Source organism: Mastigoproctus giganteus, chromosome 1, assembly GCF_048544385.1.
Source record: "Mastigoproctus giganteus isolate SK-2022 chromosome 1, ASM4854438v1, whole genome shotgun sequence".
Classification (NCBI taxonomy): domain Eukaryota; kingdom Metazoa; phylum Arthropoda; class Arachnida; order Uropygi; family Thelyphonidae; genus Mastigoproctus; species Mastigoproctus giganteus.
This window is the reverse complement of record NC_143575.1, coordinates 46,900,612-46,924,756: the sequence shown is the minus strand read 5'-3', so window position 1 is coordinate 46,924,756 and position 24,145 is coordinate 46,900,612. Positions and strand designations below refer to the sequence as shown.

General features: G+C 37.3%; 1 protein-coding gene across 1 annotated transcript in view; it reads right to left on the bottom strand.

Moving 5' to 3' along the window:
- Positions 1 to 24,145, bottom strand: part of LOC150090765 (integrin alpha-PS1-like) — a 373,692-nt gene that overhangs the window by 329,023 nt on the left and 20,524 nt on the right. The window contains exons 3-4 of the mRNA XM_090379991.1: positions 15,914 to 15,993; positions 3,968 to 4,150 (exon numbers count right to left, since the gene is read on the bottom strand). Coding sequence (XP_090236117.1) covers positions 3,968 to 4,150; positions 15,914 to 15,993 — 263 coding nt within the window. The remainder of the gene's footprint in view (positions 1 to 3,967; positions 4,151 to 15,913; positions 15,994 to 24,145) is intronic.

Below are 24,145 nucleotides of genomic sequence, written 5' to 3'. Positions count from 1 at the left end.
ATGGAGTATCTATGCCTTGTCTTTCCAGTGCCCGAAACATTGCCTTATGCTGTATGGAGTCAAATGCGTTTTCATAATCCACAAATGCCAGGCATAATGGTGTTTTATATTCATTTGCTTTCTCCATTAGCTGTGATATTACGTGAAGGTGATCCATAGTTGAGAATCCTGTCCTAAAGCCAGCTTGCTCTTTCGGTTGATTCTCATCAAGTATTCTTTCTAATCTGTTAGTAATGACCCCTGTGAACAACTTGTAGATATGGTATAACAAGCTAATTGGTCTATAATTTCCAATTTCTGATTTATCTCCTTTCTTATGCAGCAAAACTATGATTGCATTATTCCACTGCTTAGGCATCACACCTTTTCTAATGCACTTTGTGAAGAGCCTTGCCAGTTTTTGTGTTATGTCTCTTCCTTCCAATTTTAACAACTCTACAGTAACTTCATCTTCCCCCGGGGCTTTCTGATTCTTCAATGCATGTTCTACCTCATCAGGAAGAATATCGGGTATGTCGTATGTGTTGCTACTTTGCAATCCATCTTCCCCACTGCTGGTATCATTCCCTCGCTCCTTGTATAATTCTCTATAGTAGTCTTCTGCTATTTGAATTATGCCTTCTCTGCTGTTTATAAGTACACCATCGCTATTCTTCAGTTTCAGTATCATTTGTCTTTCTGTATTACTGCTCATGGCTGCTGATTTAAATCCTTTGTTTTCCCTTAATGCTTGTTCTACTTTTCTTGTGTTAAATCTTCTTATGTCCTCTCTGAATCTCTTTCTAATGGCTTTGCATAACTCAGTATACTCAATTTTCTCCCTATCGGTGTTTTTCTTGCTCTTCATTTGTCGTCTTTGGTTCATCATGACAAGTGTTTCTTGACTAATTTTTTCTTCTTTGGATTTCTGTTTCCCTATAGGTTTCTTGGGCTTTATCACTTTCAGAAAGTTGTAATATTCCTTGTCGATATCTTGGTCCTGAGCAGTCTGCACAAGCTCAAACCTGTTCTTAAGTTCCAGTACATACTGCTTTTTCTCCTCCTCTGTTATTTCAAAGACCTTTGTATTATTTACTCAAGTCAGTTTTTTCCTTTCCTTTCCTACATCTATATCAAGTGTACATCTTACCATTCTGTGATCACTTCCAACATTTACCTTATTCAGGACGGTAACATCATTCACAATATATCTTCTGTTAGTGAGGATGAAGTCAATTTCATTAGTTGTTAATCCATTTGGACTCTTCCATGTCCACTTTCTGTTCACCCTTTTCTTGAAAAAAGTGTTCATTACTGACATTCCTTGAGATTCTGCAAATTCCACAAGTCTTTCACCTCTTTTATTTCTTTCACCAATTCCAAAATTTCCTATAGTTCCTCTTTCTGCGCTGTTTTGCCTTTTTCCAACCTTAGCATTGAAGTCCCCCATAATAATAGTGTAGTGGGTTTTCTGCTCATCTAGAAGACTCAATTTCAGTGTACATTTCTTCAACCTCTTCATCATCGTGGCTCGATGTTGGCGCATAAATCATTACAATCTTTAGCTTGTACCTCTTAGAAATCTTGAGTATTAGTCTTGACACCCTTGGTGATATACTTTTGAATTCCACAATGTTGTTTTTAAAATCTTTATAGACCAGAAACCCAACTCCGCCTTCACTCCTTTCACTGTTTCCATTGGTGTACAGCAGATTTCCACTTGATAAACTTTGAAAATAAAAAGTGATTCATTTCTTCTTCTTGTTTCAGCCAAACCGATAATATTCCAATTCACATTTTCTAATTCCTTTTCCAGCTCTAATATTTATTTATTATAACCATATAAACACTACTTCCTAGACACACATCCAAATGCACTTCCATCACCGGAGTTATATGTTAACGTCACATACAGTACAAGCTACGCATAAACTTTAGACTTAATATATATATCGATACAGACAGAGTCTACAATATATAGCTGGAGCATAAAATAGGCTCTCTCTTTTGTCTATTCTTTATAACAAAAAGTATAAAGATATATAAATGGGTATCTGACATGTATACACTATTTATGCATGTACTGTACATGTACACTTTCACTATATTTACATTGTAAATGCAATTCAATACTTTCAATAATTTTGTACAGATTTTACAAAGTTCCATGTAAATACACTGTCTCTTACACTTTCTTCCAATATAGATATTCTTCTTTTGAGCAGGATTAACCTGTCCACAACTGCATAAATGGCAATCCAGCTTTACTTTGAGTCCATGACCAATTATGGTCTTCATATTAGCTTAAAAAAAGATGGAGGGGTGAAGGACCCTGTAAAAAAAAAAAAAAAAAAAAGACTCACCCTGTTGCAAGGAGATAAAAAAAAAGGAAAAAACAATAAGGGAAAAAAAGAATGAGAATTCAGGTGACCACTTCCTTAAACATTTGTTGTACCCCTAAAAAATAATTTCACCGACACAATCAGCACAACTATCAAGTTTGAATAGTTAAAACAATAATCCAACTAATGAAAGGAAGAATAAAAATCATAGAGATCATCCCATTTAAATAAAATAAATAAATTTTCTGTTTATACTCCGGGATGACCAAATGATCAGAGGAGTTCACAAGATAGACAGAATACAAGAAACAGCACCGTATTCAGCAGTCACGGGCTTGAACCCCGGTCACTCAAGGCACGTGTACTTATGCACCCGTGCGCCTGACCACTAGGCTACGGCGGCCATTTTTTAACTAAGGCCCTATTGCTCTGGGATATGCGGTGGTCATTCCCTGACCTTTCCGCATCCTCTGTATTTGATGGTGATGGGCTCGAACCCCGGTCTAATCAAGAAGCGTGTGCTATGCACTGCTGCTCCTTCCTACCTGGCTACAGAGGTGCCTTTCACATCTTTCCAATGCCAAACAATACGAGGCTGAGAATGGCATGAGAAGAGACAATCGCCAAAGTTTTTATCTGAGATGCTTAGAGGAGCACTGACCATATATCTTGAATAGCTGTTGGTAAGGAAAAGATCACCTTGATTCTTGCTATATTTCCATTGGTTTTGACTGCTGACCCTTGATGACCAAATTAAAATCATTAGATCTATAGCATTAAATACTAAGTATTTTTATTTAATTTTATTTTAATTTACCTTTTATTTTACAGGTACCTATTTGTTTTTTTTCCATTGTGAATGCATCTGATGTGGTCAGCATTCCTCCATTTATACCCTAATCTACTTATATATATATACAGTAACTATGTTATAAAAAAAAAAGGAAAAAAAACTTGGTCTGACTTTAATGAAATTTTGAATAATTTCACAAATCTTTCTAAAACACTCAAATATAAAATTTTGTGAAAATTTGTTCCCAGGGAGTTTTCTCGAGTTGTTACATGCAGATGGATGAACATAATGGATTGTTTTTAAACACACCTAAAACTGCTTGCTTTTCAAGTTTATGCCATGCGATTTGAATAACTTGTAGCTGTTGTTCATGATTAGGCAATGAGAGATAGCTGTACATCGTAGAGTACAATTAATGAATCTTCTAATCACAGAATCAGTTTGATATTAGGAAATGTACAGTTTCGGTATGCTAAGGCAAAGTCTCACAGGTGCATATTTTGTTTAATTATTATTTCTAAACTTCAGAAAGGGACTATAATGGTTACAATGAGTAAGAGTTCACAAGCATTTTTCTTCAGTCCCTTCAATCTTGTTATCACAAAGTTTAACTGTCTTTGATACTGACATCTGTTTTCTTGTTCTAGGAGGAAAATAAACTATTGCTTTTAAAAATTACTATTTTTAGTTACAACACACAGTTAAATATTTTATTTAAGAGCAATCAAAAGTAAACTAACTCATTCCTTTTAAATAAAACAATAGACACATATAAACGTGCATTATAATGAATTTTTTATAACTAAGAAAAACATTTTTGTTAAAAGGAAACATTTAGGTAGGATTAATTTACTTCAGAAATATCTCCACTTGTGCCTGCTTGACAATATCCAAACTGTTCGTGCGCCTTAGCAACTGGGCGATTTAGGCATGGTTCCCATGTTCGATGGAGATCAAGAAACTGTGTTAGTGAGTAGCAGATACCCTGCCCCCACTGAAAATCATGTCCTTTCTGAATATATCGATGAGCACAAGCCTTAATAAAAGAAAAGTTCAGTCGAGTTAATTTTTTGTTTCTTAGTTAAAAAAGATAGAAGCTGGTAGATGAAATCTGCCAAAATCTACCTTTCTTGGAAAATACATATATCTAATTTTAAAATATTTACGAGTCCTGAAAATTTACACAAAATGAGAGAAATTTTAAAAGAATATTAAATAAAAAAGCAATGTTAGTTTTGGGTTAAAATAACAACTTGCTGCACAGTATAACCAAAAGTACTGAGATAAATGCAGGTAGTTGTAAACAGAGCTCTTAATTTACAAACATAAGGCATAGTAAGGCTACCTTTGGCTTGTATCCTCCTGCACAACTGTAGGAGGATACAGGTCAAACCAACTAGCCTCACAGATGATCAGCCCATTGAACAATAAACTTTGACAATTTTTTTTTTTTTTCCTGATGCAGCAAAAGCCTTGCCTCACTGCATCTTCTGACCTATACTAATATTAACCAGTCCTGACCCTCACTCTTTGGGATGGAGCAATTTCACTGACACAAAGAGGGTCTATTTCTGTAGAATTTCTAGTGCCACAATTGTCCAAAACATCACTGTTTCTGGCACTACTACCAAACCCAGTCCAAACCAGAAGAAACATCCCAACACCATTGACCATTTGCATCAAACTTCACATTCAAGAAAACACCCTCCAAGAAGAAATGCTCTGCAAGCAATCTTCGCTCTGATCGGGGTGAAACACTGTAGTAAATTTGTCACACTACAGCACCTTCTGTCACTCTTCTGCAATCCATGAACATCAAGAACAGAAACATAAAATGTCATTTTGCATTAGCAACCTTGATATTGGGCTTACATGTATATGCCCTACGGAAACATGTGCAAGTCTCTTTGGATAATTGCTATATTGACAGATGTTTCTATGGCATACTGGACCAGCTCTGTAGCATTTATCACAGATGGCATAAAGCACAAACTAAAAGTCCATCCATTTTTTAATATTTTTTGAGATATCTCCTGCAGTCTTTAAATAATGCCTGCCACAGAAGATTTTTGGAGGTTCAGACAAGTCGCAGTTGAATGCACAGAAAGGACTGATGTAGCATCCAACCACTATCTCATAATAGTCTGAATAGTAAAAATTGCTATGCCAATTGCAATTTCCATGACTTGGCAGGACCAACAAACCACTGTGATGACTGTTTAGTCATTGTAGTGGGATGCAATGCAAAGAGTAATGAGGATAGTGTGTATTCCTAATATTTCATCTGCCATCAGACCAGTCCCACATGGAAATAACCTACTGATTCCATGCATTCTACTTATATTGGAGAACCTAGCTGCAGAGAGTGCTGAAAGTGAAGCTTCTGAAGATGATGCTAAAGTCTATACATCTGGAGAGATTGAGTCCAGTCCTCAACTGTTTTCACAGTATGAAGTCAATGATCTAGTAAGAGATTTAAATTTACAAAAGGAATCTGCAAAACTCCTTGGTTCTAGACTTAACTCAAAAAATCTTCTAGAATGTGGGACATTTTTCTCGTGGTACAGACAAAAAAAAAGGAGAATTATCCTCTACTTTTCTGAGGAAGATGCAATGGTTTTTGCAGTAATATAATGGCTCAGTGAACTATTTAGAATTAATTACAAACCTACCTTTTTATTGGCTCATCAAAGAGGAGTCTTAAAAGTTTGTTGGTCCAATGTTGGCCTTTTTATTGGCTCATCAAAGAGGAGTCTTAAAAGTTTGTTGGTCCAATGGAAATAAATATGGGTCAATTCCAATAGCTCACTCTGTGCATTTGAAAAAAAAAGGAAACGAAAGAAACAACAAACAACTGTACGTACCGAGATATAAAGCGGGCCAAAAATCAGACTGTCTTATAATGGGAGATTTTTAACTTTCCACGTATTGACTGAAACTTGTAGGATGGTCAAAAGTTTCAGCCAAGATTTTTTCATTGGATGACTATAGCAAGACTTTTGTGGATTTATTGGATGACTGTTTTTCTAAAGAAGCATGTTGGAGAGCAAACCAGAGGGAATAATACTCGATCTCATTATCAGTGATTATTCATACATTAAGAATCTGCAGATAAAAGAACCACTAGAAGGCAGTGATCACAGTGTACTGATGTGGAATTTACTTGAAGTAACAGCAAACATCAAGGGTAAAAGAAAGTAATTTTGCTTTTGTAAAGCAGCCTGCAGTGGTCTGAGACAGCTTTTAAATTATGTACAAAGAAACAAAACTAATGATGTTACCAACAGCAATTTTTTTTTTTTTTTTTTTTATGTGAACCCCAAACATGAGAGGTATTAAAACCTATAGTACTTAGTACCGTGCTTGGGTTGGAGGTTGGGAAGACGAAAGAAGATATTTGTTGACATTGGACTTGAACTTCTGTAGATTGTAATTTTCAGGAAATACATATGAAGGAAGGTTGTTCCAGAAAACAGCAGTTGAATGAATAAATGAGGAAGATGAAAAGTTGGTTATGTGGGTTTGAGGTTGGACAGTAAATGGATGTTGGCTGGTGGCGGCACGTGTTCGGACTGTTTTGAAAGAGAGAGCGGGAATTATAGAGCCAATTCAGAAGAACAGTGCCAATGGAAGTATCTGTAGAAGAGACATGCAGCAGAAACAGTATGTCTATGAGACAGCGAGTGGAGAGACTCTGTTAGAGATGAATCATTAATTAACCTAACTGCCCTCTTCTGAATGGAATCAAGAAGCCTGAGAGAAGTTTTGGGGGCACCACCCCAGATGTGGGAACAATATTCCATGGTAGGGCGGATTTGCTATTTGTACAGAGTGAACAGCTTTTTGGAAGAAACGTAATGCCGAGAGAGAAAGAGTAAACCAAGTTTTTTAGATGCAGAGGAAGCAATATTTGTAATGTGCTTGTGCCAAGAGAAATTAGAAGTCAGGGTAATCCCCAAAAGAGATATATCATTTTGCCTAGAAATCAGAGTATCACTAAAGATAAGCATAGGAGCAGAAGAATCCTTTTTGCAAGATATAAGGCAAGACTGAGTTTTAGAAGGGTTGAAATCAACTAAGTTGTCTTTGTCCCACTGGAGAATTACCTGAAGATTGGCATTTAAGGAATTAGTAGCAGATTTTCGAGAAGTTGAAGCTGATTGAGCAGGACAAGGTTTCTCAAAATGGAAAGTGGAATGCAATGTGCTATCATCAGCAAAACTATGGATAGGATTTCAAGTCAATGGAAGAAGGTCATTAACATACAAGAGGAAAAGAGTCGGGGAAAGAACTGAACCTTGGGGGACAACAGCATTAGTGGAGAAGTTAGAAGACAGAGAGCCATCTACCATCACCCTCAGTGAGCAATCAGAGAGAAACCTGGATAACCAATTACTAAAAACAGTTGGCAAACAATAAGATAGAAGCTTGTTTAGAAGACCTTTATGCCAAACACGATCAAAAGCCTTTGAGATGTCAAGAGCAACTGTTTGTGTTTCACCGAACCTTTCCATTGAATTAGTCCATAAATGTGTAACATAAACCAGATATCACCAGTGGATCGACACTAACGGAATCCATACTGGCGATCGTTGATCAGACGGAAGGTTTCTAGGTAGTTTAAGAGTTGGCGGTTAATTGATTTCTCCATTACTTTAGAAAGAGTAGAAGTAATTGCAATGGGACGATAATTGGATGGGAGGGATTTGTCACCCTTTATAGGAACTCGCTGGATATGAGCAAATTTCCAAGCAGAAGGAAAAACACCTTTGGAATAAGAAAGTGAAAAAAGGCAGCAAAGAATAAGAGTAAGTTCAGGAGCACAGGTTTTGAGAACAAGTGGAAAAATACCATCAGGACCTGGAGCTTTCTTAGCATCAAGATACATCAAAATCATTCTGATATCCTTTTGACGGAAGACCACAGGAGGCATTGAATGGAGCGTATTGGGAATGCTGTGAGGTGTTTTACCAAGATCATTAATACATGAGTTGGAAGAAAAATGGGATACTAGCAGGTCAGCTTTATCCTTGGCTGAAGTGGCAACAGAATCATCTGGTTTGGACAGAAGTGGGAGCAGAGATGGGCAAAAGTTGCGACCAATAACTTTGGCAAGAGACCAGAATGCTCGGCTACCATTAGGGCAACAAGCAAGTTTTCTACTCTTAGCCTGTTCAAACTCTAGTTTGGACTGATTAATAACTGCTTTACAATTGTTGCGAGCTTTGGTGTAGGCAGAAAATGAAATTGAAGAATTAGAAAGAAGCCAATTACGATATGCAACATTCTTCTCTTGAACAGCCTTAGCACATTTATTGGAAAACCAAGGTTTAGGTAAAGGACGAGATTTTAAAGTGGAGTGTGGAATAAAGGATTCCATTCCTGCAAGAATAATTTCAATGACACGATCTCAGCAAACGTTGAATCAGAAGTTTTGAACCAGTAATCCGACCAAGGAAAAGAAGAAAAGAAGTCTCGCAGGTCATCCCATTTTGCATTCTTGTAATGCCACACAACACTAGGTTGGGAATAGTCATGAGATAAAGGTTCCATTGGAGAAGAGATAACCACTAAGTTCTGATCTGAAGTGCCTAAAGGACCTCTCACTTCGACCATGTACTTAGAAGGGTTGTTTGTGAGAAAAAGATCAAAGTATTGGCTGTATGATTAGGATTGTCCGGTATTCTTGTAGGTAAACGAACAATCTGTGCTAGGTCATTAGTAATTGCAAAAGCCTCGGCATCTCGACCTGCTGGGTCGGTGTGACTAGAAAACAGAAGCCAGCTGGAGTTGTGAACATTAAAATCACCAAGGAAAATTACCTCACTGTTAGGAAAGTTGGACTGGAGAAAGTCAAGTTGCAAAGAGAGGAAGTCAAAGAGCTCCAAGTGATCAGTGGAGTTGGGAGAAAACGGTAGAAACAACAGATGAATTTGACACAATGAGGTAGAGAGATTTTAAGCCAGAGAAGATCAAAGAGAGGAGATTCCAAATTGCCAAGTCTCTGACAGGGAATAACAGAACGGACATATGCACAAGTACCACCTTTGAGGCGAAAGGAATCATACAGCGAATAATTTAGGCATCTGAGATGAGCAGTAGTTGAATCAACCGATAACTGAGATTCTGTCAGAAAAAGTACATGGGGTTTGGAAGACTGCAAGTGGAAATGGACGTTGTTGAGATTAGAATTGAGACCACGTATATTTATGAAATTAATTAGGAAGTGCTTGGGAGGTTTAGATCTTTTCACAAATAAGCTTGCTCTATTAGTTTGACAATTCATGGTGTATTCAATAGTAAGAAAAAGTGGGTGGGACATGCTGTATGAAGTAATGAAATTTTTGGATATGGCGTACACGTGGTAAGAATATACCCAGATCCTTGACATAACGTGGCCTCGACAATGCTCCCCGCATACACACTACTCTGACTCCCTCCAGTCACTATCTGGCAGAGTAGAGGTAGCAAGATTATACACTAGCTGATCCGGAAGCCTCCTAGAGAGTTACCAATAGGTTCGGTCCGGTGTACTCACTAGCGGCCGGCCTAAGAACACCGCTTTAGAGCTGTACCCTCGAAATGTAAGGAATATTGGATCTCGCCACAACGTTCATCATAACCTCAAAAATTATCAATCATACTGCATGATGGAAGAGAAGGAAGAAATTCTAAATGGGAAGCATTTAGGAATATAATCATAGAAGCTATAAAGCTTTTCATACCAACTAAGAAATACTGTTCCAGGCTTACACCTAAATGGAGGTCAGTTGAACTGGCAAGACTTGTTTTTTTTTTTTTTTTTTTAGTTATTTGGTTTTTAGGAGCATTAGCATAGCAACTAAGGCCATATTGCTCCGGGATATGCAGTGGTCATTCCCTGACCTTTCCGCATCCTTTGGTGGTGATGGGCTCGAACCCCGGTCTAATCAAGAAACGTGTGCTACACACTGCTACTCCTCACCTGGTTATGGAAGCGCCGGTGAGACTTGTGGCAGAGAAGAAAAATGTGTGGGATGCATATAAATTATCAGTTGTTACAGAAGCCAGCAGTAGATATAAACTAGTCGGCAGTCAAGTCACAAAGGAGGTTAGGCTAGCCAACTTAGATTATGAGATGTCTCTGGCAAAGAAAGGGAAACAGCAAAGACTTCTTTATTTATACTAAATACTGACTTGTTAGTTTAACTTCTGTTCCAGGAAAAAAAAAGGAGTCACTGGTTAAAGAAGTAATGCAGGATCGTCTAGACAAAGTTGCAGTTATACTTCAGATACAGCATGGGTCTAATCTAATGGGAAATTTTGTCTGACGAATTTGACCGGATACTACGATATGGTCACAAAGGAACTGGATGCAAAAAATAACCTAATATTATATACTCTGATTTCAGGAAAGCTTCTGATACTGTTGCATGTAAAAGACTGCTGTATAAATTGGAGCAGCGTGTGGCATTAAGGGCAAATTGCTGCTAGGGATAAAGGGATGGTTGAGTGGGGGAAGACAGAGGGATAAATCGTTGGCCACTGCTCTTTGTGGACTAATATTATTTGTGAAGTCCCACAGGGTTCAGTGTTGGGACAATTGTTGTTTTCTATATTTATGAATGATATAGATGAAGGCATATTAGGCTTAATATCCAAGTTTGCAGGTGATGTTGTTGTTGTTATTTGGTTTTTAGGAGCATTAGCAACTATGGCCATATTGCTCCAGGATATGCGGTGGTCATTCCCTGACCTTTCCGCATCCTCCGTATTTGGTGGTGACGGGCTCGAACCCCGGTCTAATCAAGAAGCGTGTGCTACACACTGCTGCTCCTTCCCACCTGGCTACGGAGGCGCCGGTTTTGCAGGTGATACAAAGGTTGGCAGGGTGGTTAATGCCAGTAATGATGGTATGCTACTACAACAGGATCTAGAAGAGTTAGGCAGATGGGTTGAGAAATGGCAACTGAAGTTTAACATTGACAAATGTAAAGTAGCAGTAATCCCAGAGTAACATACCAACTGTGTAGTGCTACAGTCAGGGTGGTGGAAAATAAAAAAGACCTGAAGGTAATTGTGTTTTCAGATATGAAGCTTGCCGAGCAGTAAAGACAGGTTGCCAGGATAGATCATGAGGTTTTGTCAATGATATACAGGAATTTCGGTGAGAGGGATAGGGAGGTGATTATCCATTTGTTTAAGGCAATGGCCAGGTTAATCTTGAGTATTGTATACAGGTCTGGAAGCCTCATTTTAAGAAGGATGTAGAGCTGAAGATTGGCGAAGGGAACAAAAGGGTGCTCTTACCAAGAAAGGCCTCAGTTCTGTAAATTGCATCATCTGGAGACTAATCAACTGCTAGGCGATCTGAATGAGGTGTTTAAGGCTTTTAATGGATTGATCAAGCTTAATGCTGATAGGTTCTTTCTCTTGCTCAGATTATGCACATGAGGGGGCATAAATTCAAATTGAGGAAGGACAGTTGCAGAACAGATGGAAATTTGCTTTTAGTCAGCAGGAGGTTGATTGCTGGAACAAACTTCCATCTGCTGTTATGGAAGAGTTGATGGATTAAATATTCAAGAAAAACTATACAAATTATTGGAGTGAATGGAGATAAGTGAAATAGGAAGTGGTTTTTTTTTTTTTTTGTGGCTGATACTGTATCAGCATGCATTTTTGCATCATATGCTACTACTAATGCTAACATATGAGAACTTGAAGAGGCTGTTGACAAACATTAAGTACGGAGAACTTGCTGGTTGGTCTGTGCTGATGTTGTTATTTTGGTTTTTAGGAGCATTAGCAACTAAGGCCATATTGCTCCGGTGCAGTGGTCATTCCCTGACCTTTCTGCATCCTCCTTATTTGATGGTGACGGGCTCGAACCCCGGTCTAATCAAGAAGCGTGTGCTACGCACTGCTGCTCCTTCCCACCTGGCTACGGAGGCGCCAGTCTGTGCTGACTTTCAGTGATAAGCATGTTACTTGGACACAAACTAACTACACAGAAATGGCTTGCTTTTTGTGTGAATGGGACATTTAAGCAACGATGTCAAGGCCAGACCTTGGGATGTCAAGGTCTGGCCAATGAGGGACATTGCTGCCTGGATCAAAGAACATAGTTCATAAACCACTAGCAAACTGGGTTTGATTCAACAGGTTGTGAAAGTTTTACCAGCCTCAACTACCTTTGTACTAAATTCCCATCGATCACCCAAGAGAAGCTAAAACAACATATTTTTGTTGGACCTCAAATTTGCAAACTGACGACAGGCTGAGATTTTGGGAAGCTATGGAAAAAGAGAAAAACAGGCATGGATTAGCTTTGGGTGTATTGTTCAGAACTTCTTAGGGAACGAGAAGGATCAAGACTACAAGAATATAGTCGAAAATACTTTGGTAAACTTCAAGAAGCTGGGGTGCAACATGAGTGTCAAGGTACAATTTTTACACTCCCACATTGACTACTCAGAAAATCTAGGAAGTGTTAGTGAAGTACAGGGTAAGAGGCTTTTCCTGGACATTAAAGATATAGAAATGAAGTGGGGGGTGGAATATGAACATAATGGCTGACTATTGCTGGATGCTGAAGAGGGAGTGTAAAAATAAATAATAAATTTTCTGTTTATACTCCGGGATGACCAAACGATCAGAGGAGTTTACAAGATACACAGAATACAAGAAACAGCACCGTATTCAGCAGTCACGGGCTTGAACCCCGGTCACTCAAGGCATGTGTACTTATGCACCCGCGCGCCTGACCACTAGGTAAAGTAGAAGGATCTGTAAGAAAATTAAAGAAACAAAAATTTGACTGATCACAGATCAGTTTTTAAAATGAAAGTTGATTGTTTGGTGGACTTTTTACCACACTGTCCTTTTTAATAGTGTTTTCAACATGTATTAGAAGTAGTGGCAAATGATGCCTGCTAAGAAAAAAAAAAGGAAAACTACACACACTTCACCCATCAAGAATTTGTTCAAACTATCCACTTCTATAACTACAGATGGAAGCTTATTCTAACAATCAACTTAAACTTAAATTTATGCTCCTCATGTGTGTAGTCTCAGCAAGAGGAAGAATGCCATTCACATTCAGCTTACAATCCATTCACAGCCTTAAACACCTCAATCAAATCACCCCACAGGTGCCTAGTCTCCAAAAACTGCCATTTGCAGAACTGGCATTTCTAGGTAGGAGTACCCTTTTGTTCCCTCAACCAATCTGGTTGCCCTTCTCTACATCTGTTCCAGCAGATCTACGTCCTTCCTAAAGTGAGGCCTCCAGACATCTAGAGTACTGTATATAGATACAGTACTCTAGATGCAGCCTAACTATGGCCAAAAACAGAAGTCGTATTTGAAATCAGCATTAGAAAATTATTCAGAAATGCCCTTTTACAAGAAATATTAAAATGTTAAAATGTAAACATTAAAATGTAAATATCAGTGAATTTTATTTATTTAAATAAATTTTTCTGCACTTTCTAGCACACAAACAGTAATTTCTATTTTATTTTATTTCAATTTTCACTTAAAACTCATAATAAATAAGTAAATAAAACAGCAAAACATTTATTATCATGAACTATCTGATTTTATGAAGTGCACTCAAAGCAGTGTTTCAGGTAACAAGTTTTGGACTCAACTGATACATGAATACTAGTGTATCTTCGTTCCTGCCTGAATGATCCACGATTGATTTTCAAAGTTACATTTTCTTTCTTTATAGGTGAACTTTAAAAATAATTCATTTTACTAAATTTCAATTGGAATTATTTCATTCAAATGAGACTTACAGGGCACTATTAATAAAGGAAGTCATCTGAGAACTGTAAATATTTTCATAATAGAAATTTTCATTAAAATGATGTTTATTATAAGGGAATTTCATATTTGATAAAATATTAAAATGTAAACATCAATTTAAGTTGTAAACTTAGCCAATTTATGAAAAGAGGTCAGACTAATTTGGGTTGGTTGGTTGTTGGGTTTTATTGGCGTATTAGCAACTAAGGCTATAATGCGCCAAAACTACTACTAATTTGGGACTTACTATCTTACATGAAAGAAAAAATAATAATAACTCAACAAGGAAAATATTCCGTAAGCTTTACTGATACATTAATAAAGCAGAAGTAAATCTGAATAAAAGAAATGCAAAATCATCAAAAAAATTTAAAAAATGTCTACTTTGAATTGCTTATTTTGGTTGAAGTATTTTCAAGTGTCTGCAATTTTGCCTTAGACATGATAGGAGGAAAAAAAATTATAAGAGTTTCATCAATCAAATTTGATCCTGGAGAGACTGCAAGGCTCAGTAGAATTTTTCTCAGTGTGCTCTGTGCTTTCTAACAGGACAACCTGTCTTTACTGGGATGGGATACACTTTAAAATAAGGGATGCAAGAATATTTGCTGATGCCACTGAGGTAGTCTTCGGTGAATCAAAAACTGCTAGCCTGGGGGAGGGAGGATACAAAGAGTACCAGATTAACAGCAGCCACAAGCAAAGGTGAAAGTGATCCGTGCACTGCTTCTACTGAGACATGCACAGCATGTGAAAACAAAGTGTCAGGAATAACAAGCTTGCTGGGCATCTTCATGGAACAAGTAAATATGTGAGTTGAGGGTTATTGAAAACAAAAAGAGACACACATTTACAGTAAAATTCCATTACAACAAACTTCACTGGAGTACATAAATCATTTTGTTGTATTGAAACTTTAATTCTAATAAATATAAGAATTAAAATTATTTCAAAAGAACTATTTATGTTTTATAATGCAGTATGGATAAGTAGTAATTTCTGCTTTATTTTTCTTCAGTACTTGTTTATTTAGCAAAAATAAATAGATCATATCACTGAAAACATTTTATTTAAAGGAAATATCGCATTCAAAAATATGGTACAGTAGATACAACTAATTGTTACTTTTCACATAATACATAAATTTTTGCTTTTAATGTTGAACCTTTTTATTCCCACATTAACGTGGGAATTCAACTTTAGTGCAATCGAAAATGTGTGTTCAACTAGTACCAAGTCGAATTCAATTACTACTTCTCTCTCTTTTTTTTTTTTTTTTTTTTTTTTTGTAATCAAGTAAACTGCTTATATGAATGTAAGGAAAAGAGCTTGAAATCATAAAAAAAAAAAAAAAGCAAGGTTGTTTCATTACTGCCCCCAGTCTGCTTTTCATGTGTTTTTTTGAGCATATTTTTAAAATTTACTGCACAAAAAAAAAGCAACTATAGGTACAGATTTTCATAAGTACACATCATTTGATTTTTATATTACTTATAGTTTATTTATGTATTTATTTATTTTTATGAAACGTTGCTGGAACAGTGTACTGGTCGCAGTTATCTCGAGAAGGGGAGGGGGTAGAAGAATTCAAAAACATGGAAAAAATGTAGAATTTTTACACGGGGAAAATGTGGAACTGATTAGGTACAAATAACAAAAATCACCAATTCCAAATCAGTGACTCATGAGCAAAGAATATATTTCAACAGGATATGTCATATTACAGTACTACTGATGAGTTAATAATAAAATGTCAATTTTGCTGTTTGACTAATCATATTTTAATAATAAAATTACATCTTTGCATACTTTTTTAAATAAAACAGCTCTAACTGAAGTGGAAATCAGACAATGAATAGCCAAAATTAAGTCAAATATTTAAAATTTTAAAACAATACACAATATTTTCAAATCAATTAAATTTCAAATCAATAAAATTTAATTTCAAATCAATAAAATTGCTAATAACAGCAAGAAAAGTCTTGAAAATACTGTATGTAATTACCAAAACGTAGCCACCTGGCCCTTGACTTTTAACTGTAACTCCTAGCCACTGGTCATCCTTTAAGACATTTTCTTCAGGTGCTACAAATAAAAAACTAATTAATAAATCAAGGTATTCTAGATGGAGAATTTGTCTAAGCAGAATTGAAGGGTCACATCATTCAATAAAAAAAAAAAAAAAACAAAGGACAAAATTAAGAAATTCTGATATAAATAATAATATGGCTAATTGTGGGATAAAAGAACAGGAAAATGGTTCTGTTCACCAAAGCTGATAACAACAACAAAAAAAAATAAATAAAACAAAATTTGACTAGTGTCTGGAAAGTGAAATTCCAACTGTTGCTGTTGTTGGATTTGCTGATGCACTAGCAACTGATGCTATAATGCACTAATTTCAGTCATAGATTACATGATTGTTTCATGAGACATGAGTGTTCAGATAAGATATTTATTAATTGGTTTTAGAAAAACAAAAAGATCAATATCCTGTCAATCCTGTGATATGCTTTATCATCAGTGAGCATTGATAGTCATCACATTGTGGATGGAGTCTTCATTTGTGAGCAAGTAACTGTGAGTAATGCATAATCTGGCTAGTATAGTTTCCCCTGTTTAATCCTTCTCAGATTTGATAGTCAATGTTTGGGTTCTGTCTTTATTTCAAGAAGTTTAATGCTTACTTGTCCTTCCCAAATGAGTCCCAAATGATCACCCAGACTGAGTACACTCATAGACACTACCAGATATATCAGAAGCTAGCGAGGAAATACCAAATGGCCAAAGAAAGTGTACCATACTACAAGTACGAACCCCAGGCAGTACTGGAGACCCAAACCTACAAGCTGTACTGGGACTGCGTATATTAATGGATAAGACCATCCAACACAACCAACCGGACATAACCCTTGTGGACAAGATGGAAAAAGCTACCTACCTGATTGACATAGTGGTGCCCAATACTAGCATGGTCCAGAAAACCCATGAGGAAAAAATTACCAAGTACACGAACCTGAGACATGAGGTCAAGGAGATGTGGCATATGCAAGAAGTATCGACCATCCTGATCATCGTGTCAACCACCGGCATGGTGCCAAAGACTCTACATAGCAGCCTAGCAGCAATAGGTCTCCCAGAGAACACCTACAAGGAACTCCAGAAAGTCGCAATCCTGAACACCTGTAGGATAGTCAGAGATTTCCTCGACCAACAGTAACACCAGACATTATAACCACCCTGTGTACTTGGTAGCATTACCCGTCATGGGGTGGACTCCCCCAATCAGGGAGAAATAATATAAGAGCAATAATAATATCTGCAGAGTGGACTCCCCACCACATAGGACACTCTGACCATATGACTTTCTTCTCTTTCTCTCTTTTTGAGGCCAAACTAAATGTCCAACAGAAGGTTTGCATTCAGATAATGTGCTTCTAAGCAGTATACTATGAGGCTTTTCAATAATTTGCCCAGAACTGGTAACAAGTATTGGCCTGTATGATTTAGGATCATTTGGGGGTTTTTCTGAATTCTTTAAAATTAATCTCAGGTTTGCCAGTTTCCATGTGGTAGGAAATGTACCTTTGTTTAGATAGTTATTAAATAGTTGGAGTAGACATTGAGATTGACTTTTGGCAAGAATTTTTATCATTTCTGATTCAATTAAATCGTGGCCATGGCATTTCTTAGTTCTTTTCTTTAGTTCTATTAAGAGCATTTGTTAGTTCTACTATTGTGAAGGGGGTTCCATATTCAGTGATACACAGGCCTCGTTCTCATTGCAGATGTTGGTTTGTTCATAAGTGAGTCATCATCTGGGAACAGAGAGTGAGGATGTTATTGACTGTTCCATCCCAAGTGAATGTTGGCAGTCCTGTTGTAGAATAAGTGGTGTGAACTACATCAAATTTTGGCAGCTTGTTTGGTAACTATGTGATACACAACAGCAGAGGGGGCATGTATTACGGAAGGTGCCAACAAGAACCGTTAATTTTTCATTTTTTTATTTTGTCTTATTAGTTGTGTATAGTTATTTCTCAGGGAGTGATACATCTCTCTCTCTTAGGGCATTAACTCAGCTGGAAGCAAGCTAGATCTAGATCTTTGAAAATGCTTTCTTGCCTGGTGCACCATTCGTCAGAGGTTTTCCAATTCAGGGTGGCACCACCAGGAGACTGCATTTGTTTGGGGTCTTTTTTTTTTTTTTTCTCCAAAGGTGGCATCAATGACCCTTATATTTAGTTTAGTAAATTTTGACACCTTTTCATCAGGATGTAATTGATTATGTTGTGGGGAGATTCCCTGAAAGGTATAATTCAGTGGGTCAGTAAATTTGGTCCAATTTGCCTTATTAATATTATACCTGACGATGTACTTGGATGATGTATTAATATTATATACCTGATGTACTTGGGGGGGGAGAATCTGATCAAGCTGACGAACCAGTTGGAAAGTGACTGCACTGTGGTCAGACGTGGTCCAGGCCACCTGAAATTTCTAAATGTATGGGAAGGACAGACAGAAGAGGAGAGGGGAAGGAGGTGCAGTTGGACCTCTCTTTAACGAACTCCCATATAGCGAAATTTTTTGATTTCCCCTTGGTCATTACATTGAAAACAGTTTCCATATAACAAAGAAAGTTTCCATATAGCGAACCGATTTCAAGAGACCTGGGTACACATTGTATGCACCTCTGGCCTTTAGGCAATAAAGCATGAATTAAGAGCTAAAAGGATTAAAAATTAATCCCCTTTAGCTTTTAAGAGCTAAAGGGATTAATTCTTAAGAGCACGAATCGCGAGCTAAAAAAATTCCACAATTTAGCGGTGCCCATAAAACCAATATAATCACCTGTACTGCACTGAGAAGTTGTGCTGGTCAACTGCTATCTGTGTCCACAGTCATTGGCAAAGATTAAAGCATATTCCTGAAGGAGACATTGGCTCTGGCCAAACTGTTTTATGCTGTAGGCACCCTAGTAGAAAATTAGGAGAGATTGATTTTCCTTTATCCTGGAAATTCATCTGTTGTTTCACAGAAATGAATCACCCATACTTTCACTAAATTTCACCTGTCAAAAAATAAAGAAAGAAAGAAAGAAATAAATAAACCGCTTTAAAATTTGGTATCCCTGCCAATAGTGGATCAACCATTCTGAAAAACCATGTTTTGATTCTCAAACTGTTTGAGGAAACGGAACGCAGTCAAAAGCACGCGAAATTATGCCTTTATGACAACTGTAGTTTTTAAGTGTGTGAAGTTGATTCAAGACCAAAACATGCCAATATCAGGACCATTAATAAAAGAAACGGGTATGGAACATGCATCATTTCTGGGACATAAAACATTCCAAGCTAGTTCTGGTTGGCTGAACAAATTTAAACAAAGAAAAGGTTTTGAAAAAGAAAGCAACAATTTTTAAAAAATTATGGACATATTCAAAGACATGCCCAAAGACATATTCAACTTTGATGAAACAGATCTATTTTTTAAATGTTTGCCAAACAAGACACTAACATTTAAAGGTGATAAATGTTTAGGTGGTAAAAATTGTAAGGAGAGAATTACAGTCTTGATAGATGCAAATATGGTTGGTAATAAAAAACTGAAGCTTTTGGTAATAGGCAAAAGTAAACAACCCCGATGTTTCAAAGGAGTCAAGTCGTTAGAGTTGGACTAAAACTACAACAAAAAATCTTGGATGACAAATGAAATTTTTGAACAGTGGATCTTAAATTTTAACAGAAAGATGACGAAAGAAAACAGAAAAATCTCATTGATTGTCAACAGTTGCCCTGCCCACTTTCACTCAGTAATTTCGAAACTTACAAATGTGAAGTTTTTCTTACCCCGAATATCTTGTCTAAACTGCAGCCTAAATGGACCAAGGCATTATCAAGAGTTTGAAATTGAGGATGTGAATATCAGAGGTGGCAAAAGTGTGGAGGAAAGATGTGATGAAAACAACAATTAAGAATTGTTTTGCAAAAGCAGGTTTTGCTAAACAAAACCTGCTTTTTAGTAGCATGGACTTGATTGTTGTTTGTTATTTGGTTTTTAGGAGCATTAGCAAATAAGGCCATATTGCTCCGGGATATGCGGTGGTCATTCCCTGACCTTTCCGCATCCTCCGTATTTGGTGGTGACAGGCTCGAACCCCGGTCTAATCAAGAAGCGTGTGCTACGCACTGCTGCTCCTTCCCACCTGGCTATGGAGGCGCCTGATGGACTTGATCTCACAATATTGATGATATTATCACTGTGTACAGTTGTTTGTATAACAAACAACTGTACATACATATAGAGCAGGTCAGTAACTCAGAATATCTTATAATATGGGACTTTAACACTACAGATATTGACTGGACCTTGTAGTTGGTCACTCACATACTACCAAGATTTTTGTGAATTTATTGAGTGACTGTTTTCTACAACAGCATGTTAGAGGGGCAACAATTAAGAATCTGCAAATAAAAGATCCACAACGTAGCACAAGGTTTGATGATGTACTCAGGTCAGATTTACTTAATGATTTAATTACTATCAAGGGCAAATTGGGAAGTGTTTTTGCTTTTGTAAAGGTGACTACAGTGATCTCAGAGAGTTTTTCAATTCTATATAGTGGGAACAAATGATGAAGTTACCAATGGCAAAATCTAAATGGAAATATTCAGCGACATAATCATAGAAACTACTAAGCTTTTTATACTAACTAAAAGATACTGTTCAAGGCTTAGACCTAAATGGATGTCAGGTGTACTGATGAGACTTGTAATATGTGTGTCATGCACATACTATATTAATTAAAAAGTGATATAGATGCCTACAGTAGACATAAGGTGGTCTGCAATGAGGTCACAAAGAGGTTAAATAAACTAAAGCAGATTACAAGAAGTCTCTGGCAAAGCATGCAAAGAAAAGCAGCAAGGACTTCTTTACTTATATAAACACTAGAAGGAAGGGATGAATCACATAGGTCCACAAGATATGATTTTACTGTTAATAAATCCTGCTCAGATAGCTGAAAAACTGAATAGGTTTCGCGAATCTACAATCACATAAGAGGAATATTTTTGGGAAGGAGATGCCCGAACATCTCTGTTAGAGATGCTCTAACAGGGAACTAAGCAAATTGGAAGAGAAATTATTCAAGATAAATGTAAAAAAAATGCACTAGAAGTGGGTTGGTCCTTGTCCTGTTAGATTAAGGGAGGCAGCAAAAGAGGGGTAAGAAAACCATTAGTCATAATAAGAGCATCCTTGGATTCAGGAGAGGTCCCTATGGACTGGAGATTTGCGAATGTATCCCCAAATCACAAAGAGAGATCAAATGGTGAAGTGCTATCTTGACCTCTGTTCTAAGGAAAATAATGGAGTCACTCATTAAAGAAGTAATGGAAGACCATCTAAACAGGAAGGCAGTTATACTGTATTCAGAGCACAGATTTGTTAAGGAGACGCCTTATCTAACCAATCTAATCGGATACTATGACCCAGTAACAAAGAAACTGGATGCAAAAAATAATTTTGATATCATAGAAAAGAATTTTATGTTGGTATACACACACACACACACACACACACACACACACACACACACACACACACACACACACACACACACACACACACACACACACACACACACACAAGTAGTTCTTGACTTTACGAGTTAATTTGTTTCTAGCGCACGGACGCTCGTAAAGCGGGAATTTATTTCATATAGACATAAGGTTAAAAATAGGGGTTACATTCTCAATGAAATTAGTTTAATGTTTAAACAATGATTGATTTATCAAAAGAAATGAAAAGGTAGCCTTAAAATCAAGCAAATTATAATAATAAAAATATTATTTATGACTTACAAATGTTACAGAATGTTTATTCTTCATCATTATCAACTAAATGCACACTTGTTAATCACTCATTTTTGGCTCAGCAACGCATTGGTTTGTTGCACAAGGAGTCGTCTTCTTCAGAAATGTTTCAAGAGGTGTTTGCTTCCAAGATAATCTTCTCTTTTAATTATAAATTTCACAATTGCATGCATAAACATTTTTTAACGGCACACACAAATTGCAACTAACATGATTCCCGTGGAGTAACAAGTTTACAAAGGTTAAAAAAAAAAAGGAAAGAGAAGATTCTGAAAATTTATTTATGTTTTTTTATATGATTGAAGATTTCAGTGAAGGAAAACATATTTCACCATAATAGCATAAAAACCCACACAATTCCAGCTATTGATATTTTCACAAATGCAATAACATGGAGTTTACTACCTGTTTATAATTGTTGCACTAACAGAAAAGCGCAATAAACTGGAAAGTGCAAATTGTTTTTATTGTTTTATGGTCGTGACCTCCAGAAATATGCTTTAGAAAAAATATCACAAAGCTGTTCAAAATTGGTTCTTATAACAGAACATATGATAACGATGAAAGTGTAGTGCATTTTAATGATTTGAATTGGTAACGCTTGTAACCTCAAAAATGACATTTTAGAGAGACAAATAGCGAAAATTTCAACTTCCGAGATCTTGAAACGAATTACAAAAAAAAAAAAACAATGTGTTATTGGGTTCACATTACGATATTTTAACAATATGATGGTGTCTCTGGAACCGATTAATATTGTAAAGCAGGATACACTGTATTGTATAGCTATGCACATGATTTGGAATGCTGTATTTATGAATGTTTAACATTCATTTTTTGCAATTAATGTTCATATTTTCGATTTTGTTGACACTGGAGGGAAAAAACTTGTAAACCAGAGAACTTGTAAAGCGAAAACTGCCTGTATATATATACAGGGTGTTTCAGTTAAACGTTTCAGAACTTCTAAGAGGGGTAGGGTACATCCTGACAACTCGAAATCATATAGCAATGTGGGGTCGGAAATGCTTTCCTGAAGCGGTGTTGTACACAGAAGCACCATAAAAAAAAGAGACCGTAAGTGAGAAATCTTTTTAATAATACATGAAAAGAAGCAAAAGGTACATGGATTAAAGTAAGTGTTCGAAGTTTCTTCCACGGGCTACAATGCACGCCTCACATCTCCGACGCATGGACATCCGAACATTCTGGAATACTCCAGGCGAATTTCTTCGGCAGCTACTGCGATTCTTGCAACCAGCTCCTCAGCATTGTCAACAGGGGTGTCATAAACTAGCGATTTCATATGACCCCAGAAATAAAAATCAAGACATGATAGGTCGGGTGACCGAGCAGGCCAACGCACGGGACCATCACGTCCGATCCACTGTTGACCAAATGTGACATACAGGTAGTTACGAACATCTCCGCTATAATGGGCAGGGGCTCCATCGTGTTGGAACCACATTGTCTGTTGCGTCAATGCAGAAATCTGTTCATCTCTCAAAAGTTGTGGCAATACTTGCTGCAGAAAGATCAAGTAGATAGGTCCGGTTAGACGACACGGTAACAGGTAAGGTCCAATGAGGTGGTCTCCCATAATACCGGCCCATACATTGACCGAAAATCGAATCTGTGCTGCACAACGTCTTATTGCATGCGGGTTCTCGACCGCCCAGATATGGTCGTTATGCGTGTTGAAAATTCCTTCCCTTGTGAAGGATGCCTCATCGGAAAACAACACTTCAGCAGGAAAAAGGAGATTTGTAGCACATTTTCCAAGGTACCACTGTGTGAAAGCAATACGAGGTGCATAATCCTCCGGTTGCTGTGTCTGGACACGCTGCACGTGAAACGGATGCATGTCTTGTTCTCGGAGAATCCTCCAGACGCTGCAATGGGAAACCCCGACTGCGTTTGCTAGACTTTGTGTACTCGTTCTTGGATTCCCCTGTACATGCTGCAGCATATTCTGTTCGACGGCTGGAGTCCGTGCTGTTCTTACCCTGTCCCTGTCAGCTCTTTCAAATGAACCTCTCTCAGCTAACCTCTGGTGCAGTCTTGCAAAGAAATTATGACTGGGAATACGCCTCGTCGGATATCGTTCCGCATACAAACGCTGTGCGGCTGGCCCACTACAATTTGCAGCCCCGTACGCCAAATGCATATCGGCTAACTCTGCATTTGTGTAATCATCCATCCTACTAACTTGGCGTTCTTGTTCAAGAAATTCGAAATTTGCCTGGAGTATTCCAGAATGTTCGGATGTCCATGCGTCGGAGATGTGAGGCGTGCATTGTAGCCCGTGGAAGAAACTTCGAACACTTACTTTAATCCATGTACCTTTTGCTTCTTTT